At 38.2% G+C, this 23,764-nt stretch overlaps 1 protein-coding gene and 1 long non-coding RNA gene across 6 annotated transcripts in view; one reads left to right on the top strand and one right to left on the bottom strand.

The window, feature by feature from the left end:
- LOC111178400 (uncharacterized) overlaps nt 1-22,537 on the bottom strand; it is a 44,623-nt gene extending 22,086 nt beyond the window's left edge. Inside the window, exons 1-4 of one of the 5 annotated variants that reach the window (XR_016394954.1) lie at nt 10,516-22,537; nt 8,389-8,450; nt 5,909-5,949; nt 3,291-3,332 (exon numbers count right to left, since the gene is read on the bottom strand). This is a non-coding gene — a long non-coding RNA (uncharacterized LOC111178400). Of the gene's footprint in view, nt 1-3,290; nt 8,451-10,515 lie in introns of all 5 variants that reach the window. The other 4 variants (XR_016394953.1, XR_016394956.1, XR_016394955.1 and 1 more) reach the window with 4 other exon arrangements.
- Nucleotides 22,189-23,764, top strand: part of PIGK (phosphatidylinositol glycan anchor biosynthesis class K) — a 134,782-nt gene continuing 133,206 nt past the window's right edge. Inside the window, exon 1 of the mRNA XM_022581056.2 lies at nt 22,189-22,744. Within this exon, the coding sequence (XP_022436764.1) occupies nt 22,652-22,744 (93 nt within the window). The 5' untranslated portion in view covers nt 22,189-22,651. The remainder of the gene's footprint in view (nt 22,745-23,764) is intronic.

A 23,764-nucleotide genomic window follows, 5' to 3' on the forward strand; every position in this document is an offset into this window, starting at 1 on the left:
TTTGGCACTAAAGGAATATACTGCTTTTCTTTTCTTAATGGAGTTAGATTTTCTTTATAAGCCTTTTTTTTTGTAATAAAATAAATCATCACTACACTTCACTCACAACCCTCAGCTGGAATAATGTAATGGATTTTTAAAAGCACTTTCTTCCCTGATAATAACATTTGGGGGTAAAAATGGATCCTTTGTCCAAGTAATTTCAAAAGCATTTAATTGACTTGTATTTAGAAGATTCCATTTCTATGTTCTTAGAATAGAAGTCGAATGGTATTTGACATACTTAAACTGTACAGATTATATTTGATGTCCTTTATAGCTATCGTTAGAAGAGCAGTAGTGAAAATTGAATGGCTGTATCACTACTGCTTAATTATCTACAATGGAATAAAAAACTTACTTTTCTCTGACATCCATAACCTCATATATAACCCTTGTGGCACTATTACATATTGCTTACGTATGATTTTATTCTTAATTTTTAGCATTTTTGTGTCTTTTGGGGTCTGTATCAAAACTAGAATATTGTAATTATTCAAGGAGCAACATAGTCTTTAGGCCTATATATGTAGCAGGTGCAAATTCCACAGACACAAACAAGTAGGCCGTGCAAAAGATGATAACTCACTTTATTTTTCCATAATAAAATTTAATTTCTACTTCCAGCACTTGTTTCCACCTCATAGTAGAGAACTGTATCTTGTAACTTGAGGTAAACTCAGGTAAATATGGTAATTTCTAGTAATTTGGCTTTAAATGTAGCCCAGTTCAGAGCGCTCTCCCTCCTCTCCCTAGGATGGCATCTCATTTAAGGGGGGAGAGAGTGGGAGCAGGTGTTAGAGGGGTCATGTATAGCATTATGGCATTGAATAAGCAGAGAATTCTCCCCTGGAATCCTCTGAGGTGGCGGGTAATTGCTCATGTTGAAATATACTAGGTTCGCATCTGGTTTCCTGTTGGCACAGTTCACACAGAGGTCTGCAGATATGACCCTTTTGAAGGACTCTGAGACCCTTTGGTCCTCTGGCTGTTTGCTTTGTATATTTCATTCTCTGAATCAAGGAGAAGGTGTCCCCTCCCTTCCCCAGGGCTGTGAGCCACCCATAGCTGTCACTGGGCTTCTCTGTCCCACTGCCTTCCCCTTGTGTGGCCCAAGGCACTTCTTTGGGACGCTTTGTGACTCACGTGCAGAGCACGGTTGTGAAGCAGACACAAGCCTTGTCTAGAGACTCCCCTCAAGGTTCACATGGTGGGCCTGTTATCTACTACCTTCCCCAAGACTGGCTCTTGGATGGGCAGGAAAAAGGCCTATTGTGAGGACCTATCAGAGTCTAAGCTTTCTTCTTTCACTTGAAACTCTTCTCCCTAGAAGACGGTAAGTGGGTGTTACTTTGGCACTTTTTTGGAAGAAACATTAGGCCTCAATTTTTCTAAAGTGCAGCTTTTTTTTTTTTTTTTCAGTATGTGGGCCTCTTACTGTCTTACTGTTGTGGCCTCTCCTGTTGCAGATCACAGGCTCTGGACGCGCAGGCTCAGCGGCCATGGCTCACGGGCCCAGTCGCTCTGCGGCATGTGGGATCTTCCCGGACCCGGGCACTAACCCATGTCCCCTGCATCGGCAGGTGGACTCTCAACCACTGCGTCACCAGGGAAGCCCTACATTTTTTTTTTTTTTTAAGTGCATCTTTTTAAAACAAAAAAGTTTCAAGGGCCTACTTTGGAATTCAAAATATGAGTGTTGACCATTTCTACATTCCTGCTATCCTCTGGAGGCAATGGATGCCCTGACCAAGTAGGGGAGTTACTTATGTGAGGAAGTGCTGGGGAATGGACAGAGGAGAATGTAGAGAGGGCACAGACACACTGGCGAGAGCCTGAAGCTACTATCCCACAGCACTTACTCTCACCTGTGACCATCTCCATCCATATAGTCCTCTCTGGGTTCTGCGACATTAGTCTATTTTAATTTTCTTCCTACCTCTTTAGTTCATTCTTTTTTCTCCCTTTCTACTCTTGTCTCAAACCGAGAGGTTCTGGTTTTGGCTCTTGATTTTTCTCTCTTCTTAAACCTCTGACTCTTGGGAATTTCATGCATTCCAACACCTCCATCTGGTTCTATCTATACAAACAGGGCCTACCTCCAATCCCGACCTCCAATCTCACATTTCAGTGACCTTGAAGACACTTCTACTTGGACCTAACATCACCTCAAAATAACACGTCCAAATCCAAATTCTTCACCTTCACATCACCTTTTAAAACTAACCTTCGCTTTTCTCCCCATGTCTATTAATGGCATCCCCATTTTTGCATTCACAGTGTCCAAAACTCTCCCCCTTTTGACATCTAATAGTCAACAAATCTCGCGGATTCTTTCTTTGAAATATCTCTTATATTTGCAACCCCATTCACATTCTGCCTCTCACCACCAGACTGTGGCAGCTTATGTAACCTGACTTGAGAATTTCTTCAGCCTCACTTCCTCCTGCCATGTCTACCTCCTGTGGATCTCTCAGTTACTCTCACCTTGTTGTGACTCTACATCTTGGCTCTCATATTCCATATTGCTTTTTAGATGGATGAATAGATTTTGGATGTTCTAGTCTGGCTCTGTTTTTAGTGTCTTTCAGCATATCTGTTCTTCAATTTCGTGTGCCAGCCCTGCGCACTGTCTTGATTGATGAGGGATCCACTTGCTAGAGCCTAGTCATCTGACTTCTGCCTAACTGGGAAAGGGCTTCATATTAACTTGCCTTGCTGCCTGCAGTCTGCTGAACACTATTCTCAGGTTAATGGTAGTCTTATCCTGTCTCTTCCTTCCTTCCTCATCCTCAGGGATTCTTCATCACCTACAGGAGAAGATTCCAGCATGTGGAATCTTGCATTTAAACTCCTCCACATTCTATCATGAATCAGCTTTCTAGCTTTACTACTAACGACTGTCATAAAAGAACCCTTAGTCAGGCCCACTAAATAGATCCAATTACCATCTCTCTAGAACTTTTTTTGCTTCTGGACATCTGCAATTTTATTTGTGTCCTTCTGGGTATTTGAAATCCCTCCCCCACCTCCCCCACCCCCATCCCCAATTCATCTATGGAAAACGTACTCTTGTTTCAAATTTTAGCTTAAATTGCTTCTTGAAGCTTTCCTACCAGCTTACTGTATCTTTCCCTCTGGAAACACAAAACAATACCAGGAACTGAAATAATGAATCATTATAATCATATCAACAGATATATAAAATGTAAAGATATCTATATATAACAGTTGCATGTAAGTGATTTTACCCATGTTACCGCAATTGGATTAACCAGGCTCTGGATGGATTTCTGTGAAAAAAAGGAGAGATGATTTTTAATTGCTCTAGCAAAGATCATAATGACCTCTGAATCCCCAAATCTAACCCTTCTTCCCAGGCCTCTTCCTTCTTGATGTTTGTTGCATGTGTCCTCCCCAAGCCCCTACACCCCCAAATTCTCTCCCTATTGGTCCTTCTACTTCCACATTGATCACCCCCTTTCAGGCTGGTTTTCCATCTTTCTTTGCCTAAACCTGGTCTGCAGGTGCTCCCTGAGTGATATCACCACTGATTTCAAGGACCAGCTTATGACACAAATGTTGAAGTCTACCCTTGACTCTTCTACTAGTAAGCTCAGTCTAGACCTATGTTTTTGGCTTGGCAGCTCTGTAGATAATTCAAACTCTAAGTAACCCAAACTGAACTCACTATTACCCTCCATGACTCCAATTGCTCCTTCTTCTGTATATGCCTTTCGTGTTGGAAACAGCATCATCTCAGTCACCCATTCTGAGAGAATCCTCAGCGGCTACTCTCTCCTCTTCCCTCAACACCAATTCACTCCTCTCCTTGAAATTCTTCAGAGCATTTTGTAACACTCAGACTTATGTGCAAGTTTTACCATGGCCCTAAATGTGGTGTCTGCCTGATTCTCCAACCTCATCTCATGCCACTATTCTCCTTTTGCTGAACTCTAATAACTCGGATTTTCTACCTCATGGCTGGCCTATTAGGATTCTTTATATGCTAGCTTAAAGACCACCTTCTCAGAGTCACAACTGACCTAAGTAAAGTAACTCCCCTTGTATTATTTTCTATTAACTATCATTCTATTTCTTTCTTTCTTTGTTCTTAATATAAACCACAAATTTCTCTTCCACTGGCAAATAAGTTTCCTGAGAACAGGTGTCATGCCTACTTTTTCATTGTTTTAGCTGCAGGTGCTTGCCATGTGGTAGGAACTCACTCAAATTTTATTGAGTGAAAAAATCAGTCATCAAATTCTGTTGATTCTACCTTCAAAATGCCCCTTGAATACACCTTCCCTTTCCATTACTGCTTTTTCTCTAGCTAGACTCTTATTAATTGAGAAGCGATGAAGGATAGTGGTTAAATATACACGCTCAAGAGTAAGACATTTTGGGTTTGAATCCTAGCCTTAACACTTCCTACCCATGGACACTTTAAGCAAATTATTTAGCAACTGTATACCTAAGTTTAACTTCTGTAAAATGGAGATAATAGCATCTTCTTTATAGAGGTGTAATAAGAATATACATAAATAGGCAAATAATTAGCATATGAACATTATAAGCATTGTCTGTTAGCTATCACTACTTTTCTCATTTAAACTATTATTGTAGCCTCCTGTCTCTAGTATCTTTACCGCTGTCTTCCTAAAACATAAATTTGATTGTATTACTTTGCTACTTGGAAAAACACTTTTTTATAATGGCTGCGTACTGTCCACAGGATGAAACTCAGCACTTGGCATTGAGTCCAAAGTTCTTCACAGTCTAGCCCCATTTCTCATCAGTCAGACCCATGCTCCTACATTCCAGTTACTTGGGTTACTCATCCTTCCTCAAAAATTAACAGCATGAAAAAAAAAAAATTAACAGCATGCTTTTCCCCAGTTTGTATCTTGGATTGTGTCCTTACCTCTGCCTGGAATTTTCCTTGCCCCTTCCGATCAGGCAAATTCTTATTCTTTCCCCCCATCTCCGGACACCCAGTTCTAATATTGCCTGCTCAGTGAAACCCTCCCTGACTCTTCCTAATAATAATTATAGCAATACTAAAAATAATGACAGCTGTTAAACTTACTGAGTACTTATCACATGCAAGCTATAATGCTTCACATTATTATCTCATTTAATCTTTTTTTTTTTTTTTTTTTTTTTGTGGTACGCGGGCCTCTCACTGTTGTGGCCTCTCCCGTTGCTGAGCACAGGCTCCGGACGCGCAGGCTCAGCGGCCGTGGCTCACGGACCTAGCCGCTCCGCGGCATGTGGGATCTTCCCGGACCGGGACACGAACCTGTGTCCCCTGCATTGGCAGGCGGACTCTCAACCACTGCACCACCAGGGAAGCCCTCGTTTTATCGTTTTAATGACCTATGAGATAGGGCTAATGTTAGTCTCCATTATACAAATAGAAAAACTAGGCTTAGAGAAGTTAACTGGAATTAACGATTTCTCTACACTCCAGTAAGACTTTAATATACCTTCATCATAGCTCTAGAACCCTGTTACTCTATTGTTTATTCAAGTGGCTGCTCTTTGCCTCCCTTCCTACAGGATGAGCCCCTTGCAACTAAGAACTGTGCTATTTAACTTTGCATCTATGGGGCTTCCTGTGATGCCTGGCACATGGTACTTAGTCAGAAAATGTTTCTCTTGCCCGAATTGTGTCTTCACTAAGATCTCCAAGATCAGTTTTAGACAATTTTCTCTAATTAAGTCTAAACTTTCTTTTGAATCCTTGAGACTGGCTTAAAATGGCCTTATTAACTTTTTTTTTTTGAAATAATTATAAATCTCCTTTAAAGAAGGGATGAAGAAAACAAGAGAGCTACACGGGGACATTAAAATTTGTTTTACTTACTGGAAAAATCAATTTAGATTTCAAATGATAAAAAGTTCCAACTGTAAAAAGAAATGAAATGTAAGCAAAGCATTCATATTCATTTTGTGGTACAAACAAAAGGAGTAAAAATGCATGTTATTTTTTGCAGTATGCAGGCCTCTCACTGTTGTGGCCTCTTCCCTTGCGGAGCACAGGCTCCGGACGCACAGGCTCAGCGGCCATGGCTCACGGGCCCAGCCGCTCCGCGGCATGTGGGATCTTCCCGGACCGGGGCATGAACCCGTGTCCCCTAGCATCGGCAGGCGGACTCTCAACCACTGCGCCACCAGGGGAAGCCCTGCATTTTATTTTGATTAAATTTGTTCTCAGACCTCTACACCTTAATGATGCCCTTAAGAACTAAAGTAACTTTTACTTTGTATTTTTTGAAACAATAGGATGCAGCTATAGAAAGTTATTGACATCATAACCCTACATATCTTTCACTGATATGTACTTCTGTATTCAAAACAATTTATCTCTTATTGGCGAAGAAGATTTTGAAACCACACTCGGAAAGATTAGGCTTTTTCATCAGAACAGACAAATAAAATTCAAAATTCTATGAAAGATCTAATTTATGTGAAAATTTCATTTATTACCCCAAATATGCCACTACAGAGAGAGGTGTCTGGCAATGTGAAGTATAACTTAACTCTATTTTACTATTCCCATGGATAGAACTATTAGAAATACTAATTTGAATTTTGCAAAGATTTCATTGAAGTTATGGGAAAAACAAGAACATTGAAAATAATTAATTTTATTAATAAAGTAAAACTCAGGAAGGCACTGGGAGTACATTTTGCAGTGCAGTTACAAATCAAATTACCAGAATAATTTTTGACCCCTTAGACCCACAATTTGGTGTTCTATTGGGGCAGGCAGAGAACAAACTAGAGAACTTGCTGGAGACAGGGAATGGGGCTGACCATAATGGGTGGGAAGAAGGAAATGCTAATAACTATTAACTGAACACTCATCATGTATCAGACACTGAACTAGGGGCTTTAGCATACATATATACACAATATCTCATGAAGTACGCATTATTATTAGTTCCACTTAGTATATGAGGACTAAGTTTAGAAGAATTATATAACTTGACCAAAGAGACATAGCTAGTAATGTCTAGCCGAGACCAGGACTGACTCCAAGGGCTATATATATATATATTTTTAAAATAAATTTATTTATTTATTTATATTTATTTTTGGCTGTGTTGGGTCTTTGTTTCTGTGCAAGGGCTTTCTCCAGTTGCGGCGAGTGGGGGCCACTCTTCATTGTGGTGTGCGGGCCTCTTACTGTCGCGGCCTCTCCCGTTGCAGAGCACAGGCTCCAGACGCGCAGGCTCAGTAGTTGTGGCTCACGGGCTTAGCTGCTCCGCGGCATGTGGGATCTTCCCAGACCAGGGCTCGAACCCATGTCCCCTGCACTGGCAGGCAGACTGCCAACCACTGTGCCAGCAGGGAAGCCCCAAGGGCTATACTTTTAACCACTAGGCCATAACAGACTCAAGAGACCAAAAGATGGCCTCTAGAGGTTCTATGTTCAGCTTTAGCCTCCATAGATAGCAATTCATGTTGGTTATATTTAATATCATTAGGTTCAACAGAGGAAATTAAACAAATAGGATATTGAGAAAAGCATGCCTAGTCAAGACTGGTCACTGTTGGTCTTGGCGGCCTTGGAAGGGGCTCTACATCTAAAGTATGCTTCTTAGACAATAAGAAAATTAAATGCACAAATAGGAAGATTAAGGTGTACATACAGAATCATATAATTTTTGATGATAACTGCAGAAGCCTTACTGCCAAAACCATTATAAAGATGCAGTTTTTACAAAATTCACAAAAATCTCCAGAGGAGGTAGTTTACAAACTTCTTAAAAAACATTATGGTCATAAATTTCTTTCTGATGTCTAACCCAAATTTATGAAACTGAGATTAAAACCCTAATTTCCTTAGGTATAAATGATGATCATTTGCTCATCCATATACATTCAAGGAAGCTATACAAAATGCTGAGTTTAACTCTGCAGAGATGCAGTGACATTCGGGAATATTCAGGGTCATTACTTAAAATAATCTTTAGGCTGGTAAAATATTTTGTGAGTCTCAAAGAATTTCTTAATTGTTGATGAATCTGTCCAGTGTTAATATATATAGCTAATACTAAAGGTCTAGTAATGATTATTAACTTATAGATTATTCATGCCCTTTAACTTTTGTCCTGCTCCCTTTGGCTGACTGCCCCATACAACTGTTTTGCTTATTTGCAATTTAAATCTATCCATCTTGCTATTTGTTAGCTGATGTGGTTAAAAATATTTTTTAGTACTGTAGTTAAAATAACAGTTAATCAAAATAAAATTATATATCACACATAGAATCATCATTTAAAAATGTCCCTACTTTTTCTTACTAATAATAGACTCATTTTGCTTTCTTTAACATACCATGTTGTTTTCTTTTAGAATAATTCACTGAATTTGGTCCTCACCAATTGTCTTTTCTTGTTCTGTAAGAATAACATGGTCTGTACTTTTTATTGATGCATTTTATTTATTAAAAATTTTTTTTTATTGTGGTAAAAGTCACATAATATAAAACATACTATTTTAACCATATTTAACTGTACAGTTCAGTGACGCTAAGTACATTCACATTGTTGTGCAACTCTCACCATCATCCATCTCCTGAATTTTTCACCTTCTTAAACTGAAACTGTGTCTCCATTAAACACTAACTCCCCATTCCCCCTCCCCCGCTAACTCCCAGCCCCTGGCATCTACCAATGTACTTTCTGACTCCATGAATTTGACTATTCTAGGTACCTTGTATAAGTGGAATCAAACAGTATTTGTCTGCACCCAATGTATATTAGAATGCATTTTTAAGGTTAACTTAACAAATGTCCTGCAAACAGATTGTACCATCTTTTTATTTTTCCCTGTGCTATACAGTAGGCCTTTATTTCTTAGAGAATTTTCAGGTTCATAGCAAAATTGAATGGAAAGTAGAGTTCCCTTATATTTTCTGCTCCCTCCTCTGCACCACACACACAATCTTTTTCATTATCGACATTCTGTACCACAGTGGTATATTTGTTACAAGTGATGTAATTATATTAACACCTAAAGTCCATAGTTTACATTAGGGTTCACTATTGGTGCAGTACATTCTATGGGTTGGTCAAGTGTATTATGACATGTGTCCACACTGTAGTATCATATAGAATAGCTTCACTGCCCTAAAAATTCTCTGTGCTCTGCCTATTCATCTCTCCCTTCCCCCAATCGCTGGCAACTACTAATCTTTTAAAAGTCTCTATGGTTTTGCCTTTTTCAGAAAGTTGTATAGTTGGAAGCACATATTGATTGTATGTAGCTTTCACAAATTGGCTTTTCATTTAGTAATATACATTTAAGATTCCTCCATGTCTTTTTATGGCTTTATGGCCCATTTATTTTCAGTACTGAATAATATTCCACTGTGTGGATGTACCACAATTTATTTATCCATTCACCTACTGAAGGACATCTTGGTTGTTTCCAAGTTTTGGCAAAAATGAATAAACCTGCCATAAACATCCACATACAGGTTTTTGTGTGGACATAAGCCTTCAGCTCATTTGGGTAGATACTAGGGAGCACAACTGCTGGACTGTGTGGTAAAAGTACATTTAATTTTGCAAGAAACTGCCAAACTGCCTTCCAAAGTAATTGTACCATTTTGCATTCCCACCAGCAATGTGGGAGAGTTCCTGTTGCTCCACATCCTTGCTAGCATTTGGTGTTGTCAGTGTTTAGATTTTGGCCATTCTAATACATGTATAGTGGTATCTCGTTGTTTTAATTTGCATTTCTCTGATAACCTATGATGTGGATCATCTTTTCATATGCTTATTTGCCACCTGTATATCTTTTCTGGTGAAGTGTCTGTTCAGGTCTTTCATCCATTTTAAAATATGGTATTCATTTTCTTATTTTCTTTCTGTATTTTGGATAACAGACCTTTATCAGATGTGTCTTTTTAAAATATTTTCTCCTATCTTATATTTTTAATATAAAACTTTCCCATGATTTCTATAGTTATTCTTTCCCCCAGTTAGTATTCTTCATTATTTAAAATTTTTGAAATCTCATTTGTTCATATGTTTATTCAAAATACATTTATTGAGCATTTTTATTTAGTATGTCCTAGATCATGGGAATACAAGATGAAAAAGGCATGGTCCTTGACCTCAAAGATGCAATCAGTCCACCATAAGAGACAATAAAACTATTGCTACAATAGAAATACATGTAGGGTGTTATGGTAACAAGAGACAGTTGTGACTCTTCTGGGAAAAAATAAGGTTAAATGAATAATAACGATAGCAATAATATCTGAGGTTTATTTAGGAAGCTCTTAACTTTGTACCTGGCATTGTAGCCAAGAGTTTTATATACATCGTCGTATTTAAAGTTCACAGTAACTCTGTGAGGCATATATACTTTAATCTCATTAAATTAGGATTTCTGTTCAATGAAGGACAACATGAACCAAGGAGAAAAACCAATGACAGGAGGGGTAGAACATACCTGAAATGTCTAAAACCAATAAAGGATTAAATATCTGTACTTTGTAGGAACACCTGCAAATACACAAGGAAAAGATAGAAAACACAACTGTAAAATGGGCAAAGAATATGAATAGGTAATTTACAAAAGAGGAACTCTAAAAGGTTAACAAGTATATGAAGACATGCTCAAAAGTATCAGTATTCAGAGAAATGCAAATGCACATTAAAACAATGAGCTATCAGTTTACCCCTGTTAGAATGGGAAAAAAAGGAGAGAGAGAGAAATGACAAGTGGGGCACAGGAATCCTCATGCACTGTTCGTAGTGGTTTACATGGACCATCTATTTTGGAGAGAAATCTGGCTTTGCCGTGTGAAATTAAATATGTGTATCTTTTCCTCAGTGATTCTACTCCTCCTTCTTTGCTCACAGAATCCTAGCTTTTACTGAAAGCAGTTACCAGAGATCAGGGACAAACAGTGATTGACCTTGGTTACTATTAATCCTGTGCCCCTTTGTCACGTCTGGAAATAGGCATGTGACCAAGCCTTGGATAATCGCATGTAAGGCAAAGTCTGCTAGGAGGCCATTAAGATTGTCTTTCTTGATATGCAAGGATATGATATTTGGAGGATATATGCTACCGTGACAAACAAATCAGGATCCCAGAGTCAATAGACTGAGGTGGCAGAACAGGACTGTTGGTCTTTGAAGAAATCATTGAGTTTGCAAACCAACCTTGAAACCACCTTTCAGTGCACTGCTTGTCTTGCCAAGTAATTATATATCTTTGGTTTAAATCACTGTTAGTGGAAGTTTCTGTTGCTTTTGGGCAAAATTATCCTTACTAATGCAGTGCACAAATGTTTGTTGAGTGAATAAATACTGGTTGCTATAATCATCATAAAACAAACTGTTCTTAGTCTCTATTTCTACAATAAGAGAGGTTAAAGAAGAGGACAAAATAAAGAACGCAGCCAGCATAATACTAAAATATATTTGTTGGTTATGAAAATAGCTACATTAGAGCCTATATTTGTTTCCTAGAGCTGCCATAACAAATTACCACCAACTAGGTGGTGTAAAACAACAGAAAATTTCTCTCACAGTTCTGGAGTCTATAAGTTGGAAATCAAAGTGTTGGCAGGGCTATGTTTTCTGAAGGCTCTGGGGAAGCACAAATCCTTCCTTGCTTCTTGCTAGCCTTTGGTGGCTCCTAGCAATCCTTGGTTTTCCTTGGCTTTTAGTTGCCTTCCTCAACCACCTTACATGACTTTCTTCTCTCTGTGTGCTTTCCTCTTCTTATAAAGACATAAATAATTGGATTTAGGGGTCCACCCTAATCTAGTATGTTCTCATTTTGATCCTTATTTTTAAAAATTAATTAATTAATTTATTTATTTTTGGCTGTGTAGGGTCTTCATTGCTGCATGCGGGCATTCTCTAGTTGCGGTGAGCAAGGGCTACTCTTCGTTGCGGTGCGCGGGCTTCTCATTGCGGTGGTTTCTTTTGTTGCGGAGCATGGGCTCTAGGCACGCAGGTTCAGTAGTTGTGGCACGCGGGCTCAGGAGTTGTGGCTTGCAGGTTCCAGAGTGCAGGCTTAGTAGTTGAGGCGCAAGGGCTTAGCTGCTCCACGGCATGTCGGATCTTCCTGGACCAGGGCTCGAACCTGTGTCCCCTGCATTGGCAGGAGGATTCTTAACCACTGCGCCACCAGGGAAGCCCCTTGATCCTTATTTTGATTACATCTGCAATGACCCTCTTTTCAAATAAGGTCACATTCTGAGGTTCCAGGCGTTCAAGAATTTTGGGAGGACACTATTCAATCCACCACAGATCCAAAATACTTTATTTATTTCATCTAAAGCAAGAATATCTGAATTCTAAATCTTCCATTTTATTATCACATTGATATCTTTACTTTTAGTCTCTCCTATTTGTAATTTAGCTGATATAAATCTCTGCTGCAACTGAAATTTAACTTCTTATTGTGTCATTATTATTATAAGTCAATTCTACATTATGACACTTTTTTATTGAACATAGGCACATTTATGCTGATTCTAATTAAAGGACATTATTGCTCAAAATGTTACAGACATCTAAGTGTACTGAGAAGTAAGCAAGTAAACAAACAAAAAGGATCACTTAAAATTGGTAAGATTTTATTTAGAAATTTTGATGTCACAGTAGTTATTAATGAGGGCATATTTATTATAGAGATGTTATTTTCCCCTCTACCCATATGAAGGTAATCACAAATTATAGTTCGGAAAATTACTACTCATCTGGGAATTGTAACAGTTAGAAGATTTTAGTGTTGAGAAATTTGGAACTTTTGGTTTTTTTAATATCCAGTTATTTCATTTATGAAGTTAAGAAAAATTCCTTTAGTGATACCCTTTGTGTTGATTTCAAAATAATTTTTGCTCTTTGTTCCTTTCCTTGTGTTCCTTAATTTTGATCTGATAAAAATAGCACTGTGATGGGCAAAGAACCTGGGTTTTAATTCCCTCAAGGTCAATGTTAAGTGCATTTCACAGCTCTTCTTGATAGATTGACTATCAAAAGGTAATACATCTCATAGTTTCCTAATGTAAGCTCTGGACAAAGAAGCTATTTAACCATTATTTTATTTTACTCTTTTTGTCCAGTGGCTTCAATTTATTAACTTAAATATTTCAATTGACTGAAGTATATGAGAGAAAGAGGAAAATGTCTGTTCATTAAGCTAAATTTGGCTAAATCAAGCCATATGAGCAGACCATTTCTAGCACTGAGCAGCTGTGTTTCCAGATATAAAGAGAGGGAGGAGTGTTAGTTATTCCTTTAAAAAAAACACTAGAAGGACTCATTTTTTATAATAGTAAAAGTGATATGTGCTCTTTACAGAAAATTAAGAAAATTTTGTTTTCCACCTCTGTCTGGCAAATTTCCATTTATCCTTTAGTTTTAAGCTGAAGTTCCTCAGGAAAGCATCCCCTGACTAGGTTAGCCTGCCTTAGGACATGATGACATCACCTGTACTTCTCCTTTGTTGAACTTTTCAAAATATAATTAATAATTTGTGTAATTGCCTGTTCCCTACTACATCTAAATTCCACGAGGGCAGGGGTCATCTCTATTTTATTCTCATTTGCAATCTCAGTTCCTAGCACATTCTCCAGCACAGATAGATGAATAACTGTTGAGGGACTTCCCTGGTGGCGCAGTAGTTAAAAATCCGCCTGCCAATGGAGGGGACATGGGTGCGAGCCCTGGTCTGGGAAGATCCCACGTGCCACAGAGCAACTAAGCCCCTGAGCCACAACTACTAAGCCTGCACTCTAGAGCCCATGAGCCACAACTCCTGAGCCCGCATGCCACCACTACTGAGGCCCACACCCCTAGAGCCTCTGCTCCACAAGAGAAGCCACTGCAATGAGAAGTCCGTGCACCGTAATGAAGAGTAGGCCCCGATCACTGCAACTAGAGAAAGCCCGCGTGCAGCAATGAAGACCCAATGCAGCCAAATAAATTTTAAAAAAAGAATATTTTTTAAAAATATTCACTGTTCAACAGTTCATTCACTGTTGAGTGAATGAACAGGTACATGAATATTGAACATTCCCAATCTCAATACCCAGGACTGAAAACTGCTAACATTTTAGTAAGCTTCCTTCTTATTTTCATCTAATTTTTTACATGGTTGAGAGATTATTCCATATACAATTTATTTCACTTAATATTATCTAGTTTCTCTTTTAATGATTATTTATTTTTATTAAAGATGCTATACAAATCCATAATAAAACAAAAAAGTGTGAAGGATGGAGAGTAAAAGCCCTCTAAGACCCCAATCTTCATTCTCAGATCTCCAGAGGGCAATAACCACTGTTCACAGTTTAAATACCTACAGTATTTTCCTATTGCTGCTGTAACAAATTACTATGAACTCAGTGGCTTAAAACAATCAAGTTTATCATCTTCTAGTTCTGGAGGTCAGAAGTCCAAAATGAGTTGGTAGAGCTGAGTTTCTTTTGCAGGTACTGGGGGAGAATCCATTTTCTTGCCTTTGCCAGCTTCTTGTGAAACTACTCACGTTCCTCGGCTGGTGGCCCTTCATCACTCTGACTAATGTCTCTGTCATCACATCTCCTTTTCTTCTCTGATCCTCTTACCTTCTTCTTATAAGGACCCCTGTGATTATAAAGGCCCAACCCAGATAATTCAATATAATCTCCCCAACTCAAGATTCTCTCTTTTTTTTTTTTTTCAAGATTCTTAATCATATTTGCAAGTCCCTTTTGTCACTTTAGGTAAACACATTCACAGGCTCTAGGGAGCCATTATTTTGCCTACAACAGTACCTTTCTAGCAACTTTCTATAAAACACACAACTCCTCCCTCCCCTCCACACCACTCCAATATCTTCCTAAGAGAGGCGTTCAGAATGTCCCACACTTTACTAAACATGGTATAATTAAAGTATTTATTAAATGTCCTTGGGACTCCATAGAGTCTCAAAAGATGCTTAATGAATAAAAGCAATAAACAACTGGATAAAAATCAACTGAATAAAATCAGTTGCACTTGTAGGAAATTCTTAGCTCATGGAGAACTAAACTCTATCAATTGTCTTTGCACCAACAGAACCAGTGGCTTCTTGATTGACAAGGGAGCATTACACTACTCATAAGATACCAAGTTTTACATCACTAAAGTATTCAACATAACTTTCTGTCCAGGTCATAATGGAATTTTCATGACAACATAGGATTTCCAAAAATGAGACTTTGAAGGGCATTTGCTCTACTCTTGCACTGAAGCAATGTTACTCTGCGTTAGTTCTGAAGTTAATGAGAAGGTCATGAGTTGGAAACTGGTTACAGCCTAACAAACTATTATTTTTTTATTTCTAAGTTTTGAAACAAATACCTTTTATTTTTCTGATTTTTGTCCTGGAACAGGAAGAAATACCAAAAACATTTTAATGCTGAGGACTAAAACTCCAAATTGCAAGGTACAAGAAGGTTGGTGAGAAGTAAACAAAAGTAACTGTATACCATCATATGAAAAGCAAGTCACATACAGAATAAAATTTGTTCCTCTACTATATCTACTAATTTAAATCATGATGCTAATAATTATCAAATTACTACTAAGTATTTTCTAAGGATATAGTATATGTATAGGACTATATTCTAGGCTATATTCTAGTTCCTGATTGGGTTCACAAGAAATATAAAACCTAGATCTACCATATGTTCTTTTCTTCCTTTTTTAAACTGTGTTAAACATAATATAAAATCTACCATTTTTAAGTGTCCAGTTCAGTGGTGTTAAATACTTTCACATTGTTGTGCAGCCATCACCACCATCCATCCCCATAACACCATGTGTTCTTTTTTTTTTTTAACATCTTATTGGAGTATAATTGCTTTACAAGGTTGTGTTAGCTTCTGCTGTATAACAAAGTGAAACAGCTATAAAATTCAAAGAGTCATGTACCACAATGTTCACTGCAGCTCTATTTACAATAGCCAGGACATGGAAGTAACCTAAGGGTCCATTGACAAATGAATGGATAAAAAAGATGTGGCACATAAATACAATGGAATATTACTCAGCCATAAAAAGAAACGAAATTGAGTTATTTGTAGTGAGGTGGATGGACCTAGAGTCTGTCATACAGAGTGAAGTAAGTCAGAAAGAGAAAAACAAATACTGTATGCTAACACATATATATGGAATCTAAAAAAAACCAAAAACAAACTATTATTAAATGGCTCACTGGAAGGAGGGAAGAAAAGTATTTGAGGCCAAACTGAAATGGAATTTAAGATGGTGCAAAATTTAAAAAAAAAGTACTAGAAAATGATATAAATATACTGGAAAGAAATGTTTTTGCTTCATTTTAATTGATTTTTTCCATATGTATTTTATTGTGTATCTAATGTCTGTATCTAATTTTATTGAGTATTATCTTGCCCAAAGAAATATTTTGACTGTTGGATGTGAAATGTTTTCAGCAAATACTTGTGGTGCTGATTGTTGTAGCAAACAGATTTGCCTGTAGCAATTAAACTGTATAGTATAAACCACATTGCAAAATCTCTCTCAGGGGCCATGTTCTGATCCTGATTAAACTTATCCTCTCCACTCACCTCATTTTCTAACAAAATTTATTTAGTAGTCACAGAAGTACTTCTTATAATAAGTTAATGCAAGTCTGTCTTCCAAATTGCTCTGGGCAAATGTTTAAGCCAGACCTCACTTGTATATGAGTCCTAAACCTGGTCCACTTCCTGTGAGTCTTATGTTTAAAAAAAAGACACTACTATGCATTTAGTTGTTAGAGTCAAATATCCAAAAGTCATCTTTAAAATTGTCCTCTCTCCTACTTCCTAAATATAATCTATCATCATGTTCTGCTGGTTATAATCTTAAAATTCTTACTGGTTCTCTCCATTTTTCATCATCTTTACTCTTACCACTCTGGTCCAAGCTACCGTTGCCTGAACTGTAACAGCAGCTTCCCCAATGCTCTACCTGCAGCCATTCTCGTCTTTGGAGCCAGCATGATCTTTACCATTCTGAAGCTTTCCATGAACCTGACCCTCAAGGATTTGAAGGGAGCGGGCACCTGCTTAGCAATGCAGTTTCATCTTACAGCACTCTCTCTTTTGTTCTTGAACTGCAAGCACAATGTTATGAGTGATTAAAAAGCTCCTCTGATAAGGCAAGCTTCCATAGGTTCTTTGCAAGAGCTATTTCCTCTGCTTTGAAAGCTTCTCCCTCCCCTCCATCTTTGCTTCAATAACTCATTAATTTCAGTTCAGTCAATTTCCTCAGGGAAACCTAACCTGGTTTTTTCTTATAAGGTTTGGGTCCCCTACTAGGAACTCTCCTGTTAGACTTTTACATTTGCTTAAATGCTTCTACTATTAATGTCTTTCTCCCCTGGACTGTAAGCTCCATGAGGGCAAAGACTTGCTCAGTTTTTGCTCTCTCTTCTGTTGCCTGTGACTAGCACAATGCTTGGTACATAACTGGTGTTATAAATATCCACCGAGCAAATGAATAACACAATGGTGTTCTTGGTGCACAAAAGAGAAGAGAGAAAAAGAGAACAGAAAAGAAGATATGATAGGGTGTAGGTAAGAGGAGAGAGCAAGAATAAACACTGATCCAACACGAGAATCAATAGGGTCAATCTGATTTATTGTTTGATTGAAGAACAATAGTGAAAACAGCACGGATAGACGAAAATGCTAATTCAAAAAGACACGCACACCCTAATGTTCATAGCATCACTATTACAATAGCCGAGATATGGAAGCAACCAAAGTGCCCAGAAACAGACAAATGGATAAAGAAGATATGATATATATGTGTATACACACACACACACACACACACACACACAATGGAATACTACTCAGCCGTAAAATGAATGAAACTCTGACATTTGTAGCAATGTGAATGGACCTAGAGAATATTATGCTTAGTGAGTACATCAGATAGAGAAAGACAAATACTGTATACTACTTATATACTACTTATATGTGGAATCTAAAAAATGATATTTGGGTTGGCCAAAAAAGTTCATTCGGGTTTTCCATAACATCTTAAGGAAAACCCCAAATGAACTTTTTGGCCAACCCAATACAAACAAATGCATATAGCAAAATGAGAAACAGGCTCACAGATATAGAAAACAAGTTAGTGGTTACCAGAGGGGAGAGGAAAGGGAGGAGGGGCAAATCAGGAGTAAGGGATTAAGAGATACGAACCTCTACGTACAAAATACATAAGCAACAAGGATATATTGTATAGTGCAGGGAATTAATAGCCATTGTTTTGTAATAACTTTTAATGGAGTATAATCTGTAAAAATGCTGATTCACTATGCTGTGCACCTGAAACTAATATAATACTGTTAATCAACTATACGTCAATTTTAAAAAAAGGCTATTTAAAAACCCAGCATGGATAGACTTCATGGTTTACTTACTGTGAGGCTCAGGCATAAAAACTTTATTAGAGAAGCCATGAATACACGTGTATAGATGTGTGTAATTTTGATCTGATAATCAAATGCTTTTCTCTTTTAGTTGCTAAGTCAATTATTCATTTAATGAATAACTGAATTGAACTGTAGTCTAAATGCAGACTCTGGTTAACAACTTTTTTAAAAAAGATTGAGATAGAATGACATAAATATTGTATCAGTTTTAGGTGTACAACATAATGATTTGATATATGCATATACTGCAAAATGACTGCCACAATAAGTCTGGTTAACATCCATCATCATATAGTAACAATTTTTTTCTTGTGATGAAAACTTAAAAAAAAAATTAATTAATTATTTTTTGGCTGTGTTGGGTTTTCGTTGCTGCGTGTGGGCTTTCTCTAGTTGCGGTGAGCGGGGGGCTACTCTTCCTTGCAGTGCGCGGGCTTCTCATTGCGGTGGCTTCTCTAGTTGTGGAGCAAGGGGTCTAGGCACGTGGGCTCAGTAGTTGTGGCTCACGGGCTCTAGACCGCAGGCTCAGCAGTTGTGGTGCACGGGCTTATTTGCTCTGCGGCATGTGGAATCTTCCCGGACCAGGGCTTGAACCGTGTCCCCTGTATTGGCAGGCGGATTCTTAACCACTGCGCCACCAGGGAAGCCCGATGAGAACTTTTAAGATCTATTCTCTTAACAACTTTCAAGATCTATTCTCTTAACAACTTTCAAATATACAATACTGTATTGTTAATTACAGTCACCATTCCCAGGATTTATTTGTTTAAGTGGAAGTTTATACATTTTGAATGCCTTCACTCCTTTTGCCCATCCTCTGCCCTCTGCCTCTGGCACCACCGATCTGTTCTCTGTATCTGAGTATCGTTAACAATTCTAACCAAATTTTAAACTATGCTATTTCACATATTAACAGATTAAAAAATTATTATTTCCCACTTTGAGTAGTGTTTAAAACTGCTCATGTGTCCTACATTAAGGTCTGAAGCTGGCCACCCCATACTTGAAAATCAGTGGTTCAATGAAAAAAGAGGAATAGAAGTCTACTTCTTTCACATAACAATGAGTATTTACTCAAATCCAAGAGCTAATGACAGACTTAATGGAAAAGTGCTAAAGCCATTCTTTTAAAATTAAAATGAAACAAGAAAATCTTCTGCAATTAATATATTAATTAATATTAAGACGTAACATAAGCCATGAAAATGAAATATTGATCCAAGATACAAGAAATAATACTGGAAAGGAAGAGGCAAAAAGATAATTTGCAGATAACATTACTGTAAAACTAGGAAAGCCAAAACAATTTGTCAAGCAAAAGTTTTAAATAATTTTGAATATTAAGATAATTAAATAATTCTTATTAAAATAATGAAAAAGCAGTTGGACACAAAATATGACCTGCATCCCAACAATAACTGAACAGAATACATAATATTATAGATATTATTTATAATCATTTATATATGTATTTCCTACATAATGAAAAGGACATCCATTAAGAATAACAACAAATGTTAAAAATGCTTATGAAGTAGCTTAATTTAGTGACCTCTGACTTAGAGTTTTACTGAGAAATTTAAAAAAGCAGCCACAAATAAATGAAACTACCATATTCCTGAATGAGAGACTAAATATGATAAAGATGTCAGCTTCTCTCAAATTTATTAACAGATTTTTCATAATCCCATTGAAAAAACCCAAATAGTATTTTTTTTTAATAAATTGAAAGAAGGATTATAAAATTCAGTTGGAAAATTACCAGGCAAAATCATCAAAGAATTTCATGAAAAATGAAGTGTACTGAAACGGTTAGCCCTAATGGCCAAATATCAAAACATATTAAAAGCAACAATAATTAAAATAACATGGGGGGACTTCCCCGGAGTTGAGAGTCTGCCTTCCAATGCAGGGGATGCGGGTTCAATCTTGGTCGGGGAACTGGGATCCCACATGCTGTGGGGCAACTGAGCCTGTGAGCTGCAGCTATTGAGCCCATGCCACAACTAGAGAGCCTGTGTGCTGCAACTACAGAGCCCACATGCTCTGGAGTCTGTGCACCACAACTAGAGAGAAGCTTGCTCACCACAACTAGAGAGAAGCCTGCACCCCTCAATGAAAGATCCCATGTGCTATACCTAAGACCTGACCCAGCCAAAAATATAAATAAATAAATAAATATTAAAAAAAAAAAACCATGGTTCTGGCCCCAAATTAGACACCTATTTTAATTGAAGAGAACAGAGTCTAGAAATATTCTATTTCTTATAAGAATTTAATCCAAGAGACATCATGAGTCAATAAGAAAGGTAAGCATTATGTAGAAAATTATACTGGATAATTAAATACCAATTTTGATAAAAGTAGTGGTAGATCATTATAGCAATGGCTCCCACAGAATCATGTCTCCCTTTTCTACATCCTTGTGTCTCTGGGTGTGGGCACACCACAAAGTTTTGGGTGGGTTGTTATGCAGCAGTACCCAACATATTAAAACATCTTATAGAATATACCAAAATATATTCCAGATAGTTGAAGAGTTAAATATAAAATTAAAAGAAAATAAAATTTTGGTCTGAGACCTAAATGAACTTGAGGCATTCAGGTACAAGACATGGTGGTAGTGTGCTAACTTTCTTATCTTCACAAGGGAAAGCCTGAAATTTGACTACCTAACATTAAAGATATCAACAAAGTGCAAAAGCAAGAGAAACAAAATGGAAAGAGAGACAAGAGACTGGGAAAGCAATAGCATAAAATATGGCTAGGGTCAATGTCACTTCTTTATAAAGATATCGTTCAAACTCATATGTAAAACAAAGCTATGAACATATAATTTACATCAGAGGATGTACAGATATTTTATAAAACAATTACTATCTTGATAGTAATTAAAGAATTAGAACTATAACAACCTTGAGGTAACATTTTACCCCAAGGAATTTAGAAAAAAATGGTATAATTTGGTCTTAGGTTGTGTATTTTGATGGCACTGTAGATTTGTACACTTTGGAGAGAAACATCATTCATAGCCACTAAAACTTTTGTATCCTTTGACTCAACATTCCTACTCCAGGAAAATTATCCAAAGAAAGTAATTCGCAAGTGTAAAAAGCCAATACCCAAAGATACTCTTTACGATATTATTTTAATAGTAAACCGTTGAGACTTTGTATTGCCCCAAAAAAGGGCAATTACTTTGGCTGAGCATAAGAATTCCATGTTACCATTAAATGTTAAATTTATGAAGATTAGGAAGCAGCAAAAACACATGTTAATGTCATGCTAGATGCAAAGCAGAATTTAAATGCATATAACGAACATAATGGAATGAATACACATGATCTTATTAAATCCTCAGACTCTGAGATGTCTTAGCTCTATAATTACAGAAGAAACAAAAATTTCACTAATTTCTCAAGGTTCATACTTTTAATAGGTAATAGACCCCAAGCCTGTTAGCTGAAGCACTCACCCATCTTTTCATTTGTAATTGATCCAATTACTCATCTTTTTGTGCCCCAAAGCTTACTCTTCCCACCACATCATGCTTCATATAGTCAAAGTACTGGCAGCCCTATGCGAAAAAGGAAATAATTTCTTAAAGTTTATGGGTTCACACGTTTTTCTCTCTCACCTTTCAAAAAAGTTTTAAAATGTTACATCCATTTTACGATATAAAAATCAAAAATGTAGGGCTTCCCTGGTGGCGCAGTGGTTGAGAGTCCGCCTGCCGATGCAGGGGACACAGGTTCGTGCCCCGGTCCGGGAAGATCCCACATGCCGCGGAGCGGCTAGGCCCGTGAGCCATGGCCGCTGAGCCTGCGCGTCCGGAGCCTGTGCTCCGCAACGGGAGAGGCCACAACAGTGAGAGGCCCACGTACAACAACAACAACAACAACAACAAAAATGAAAAACGTAGTCAAAAATAAAGTACTCAAGTCCTTCACCTACTGTGCCCCACTTACCCGGGAAACTCAAGGTCTACGGAAGCGCGGGCTTCTAAAGGCGGGCGAGGGGCCAGGAGGCGGGGCAGGCGTCGCAAAGAAAAAAAAAAACCAAAACAAAAGTACGCAAAACCCTGCCCCGCGCTGCTTTACGGCACTCGCTCCGCCCCTCCAGGTGCGCGAGTCTGAAGCCGGCAAACATGGCTGACACCTGTTTTCTCGGCCAGGGTTTCTCTACCCTGGTAGGGTTATTGCTCTTGCCCTTCGGCAGCTTGGCCGCTAGTCAGATCGAGGTAGGAGTCAGGCCCTCTGAGCGACAGGGCCCTGGGGGGACAGCTGTGGCCTGGCTGTCAGCGCCCAGCAGATGTCCGATACACAGCCGCCGAGGGAAGCCTTCTGGAGTCACCCACCAGCCTCTTCCTAGGCTGACTGGGCTGTGGGGAGGGTGTCGCAGGGGACGGGATAGGACAGTGTCCGTCTGTTTCAGCCTTTTAAAATGGTTAATGAAAAGAATCAAGTCCTGGGGGCGGGGGAGGGCCTGATCCTTTGCTCCGACTAGCGTGCAGTCCCTAGCTGGTGAAAGGTCAGCGCATGAGTGCCGCACCTACTTTTCCCTGCTACCAAACTATAACGCTCTCCTTTAATAGGAGTCAGATGGATACGGTGTTTTATTTTTGGCTCACACTACGTTCTGGCGCGTTACAAAGCTTTTACTATCCCCTATAGTCTGACAATACCTTCGTCCAGTTCTGCAGCCTACATCTCTAGCATCATTTTTCAGAATATCCAGCTGGCTTAGGGGCCCAGATAGTCAGCAGACAGTTGAAAATTTGTGTCCAAAGTTTTATATTCTGCCTACCCCACCTCCTGTGGGGTTGCTTCTAAGCTAGAAACCTAGGGTTTAAAAAAATTAACTCCTCTCTTTATTTCACATTTTAATCATCACTAAATTCTATGTTCTGAACTTTTAAAATTGCTTTCACCTGTCCAGTTCGACTGGCTTAATGCAGGCCCTGGTCATTTCTTGCTTAGATTATTGCAATAACTTTATCTTTTTTCCTCTAGGCTTCCAAACTCCCTTACTTTAGTCTTCATCAAATGTAAACCTGATCAGGTTATTCTTCTGATTGAATCTTTTCAGTATTTTTTTCATTACATACAGAATAGAGTCTAAACATCATGATCTGGTCTCTAAGCAGAGACTTTTCCATTCTTCATATAGGACCCCATTCTCCCCACCATCTCAGACCTTGAGCTTAGACCAGCGGCTCAAAACTTTTTGAATACACATCCCTACCAGTTAAAAAGAAAGC

Source organism: Delphinapterus leucas, chromosome 1 (genome assembly GCF_059928025.1).
Source record: "Delphinapterus leucas isolate spDelLeu-1000000601 "Yukka" chromosome 1, BTC_Dleu_Yukka2, whole genome shotgun sequence".
NCBI classification, from domain to species: domain Eukaryota; kingdom Metazoa; phylum Chordata; class Mammalia; order Artiodactyla; family Monodontidae; genus Delphinapterus; species Delphinapterus leucas.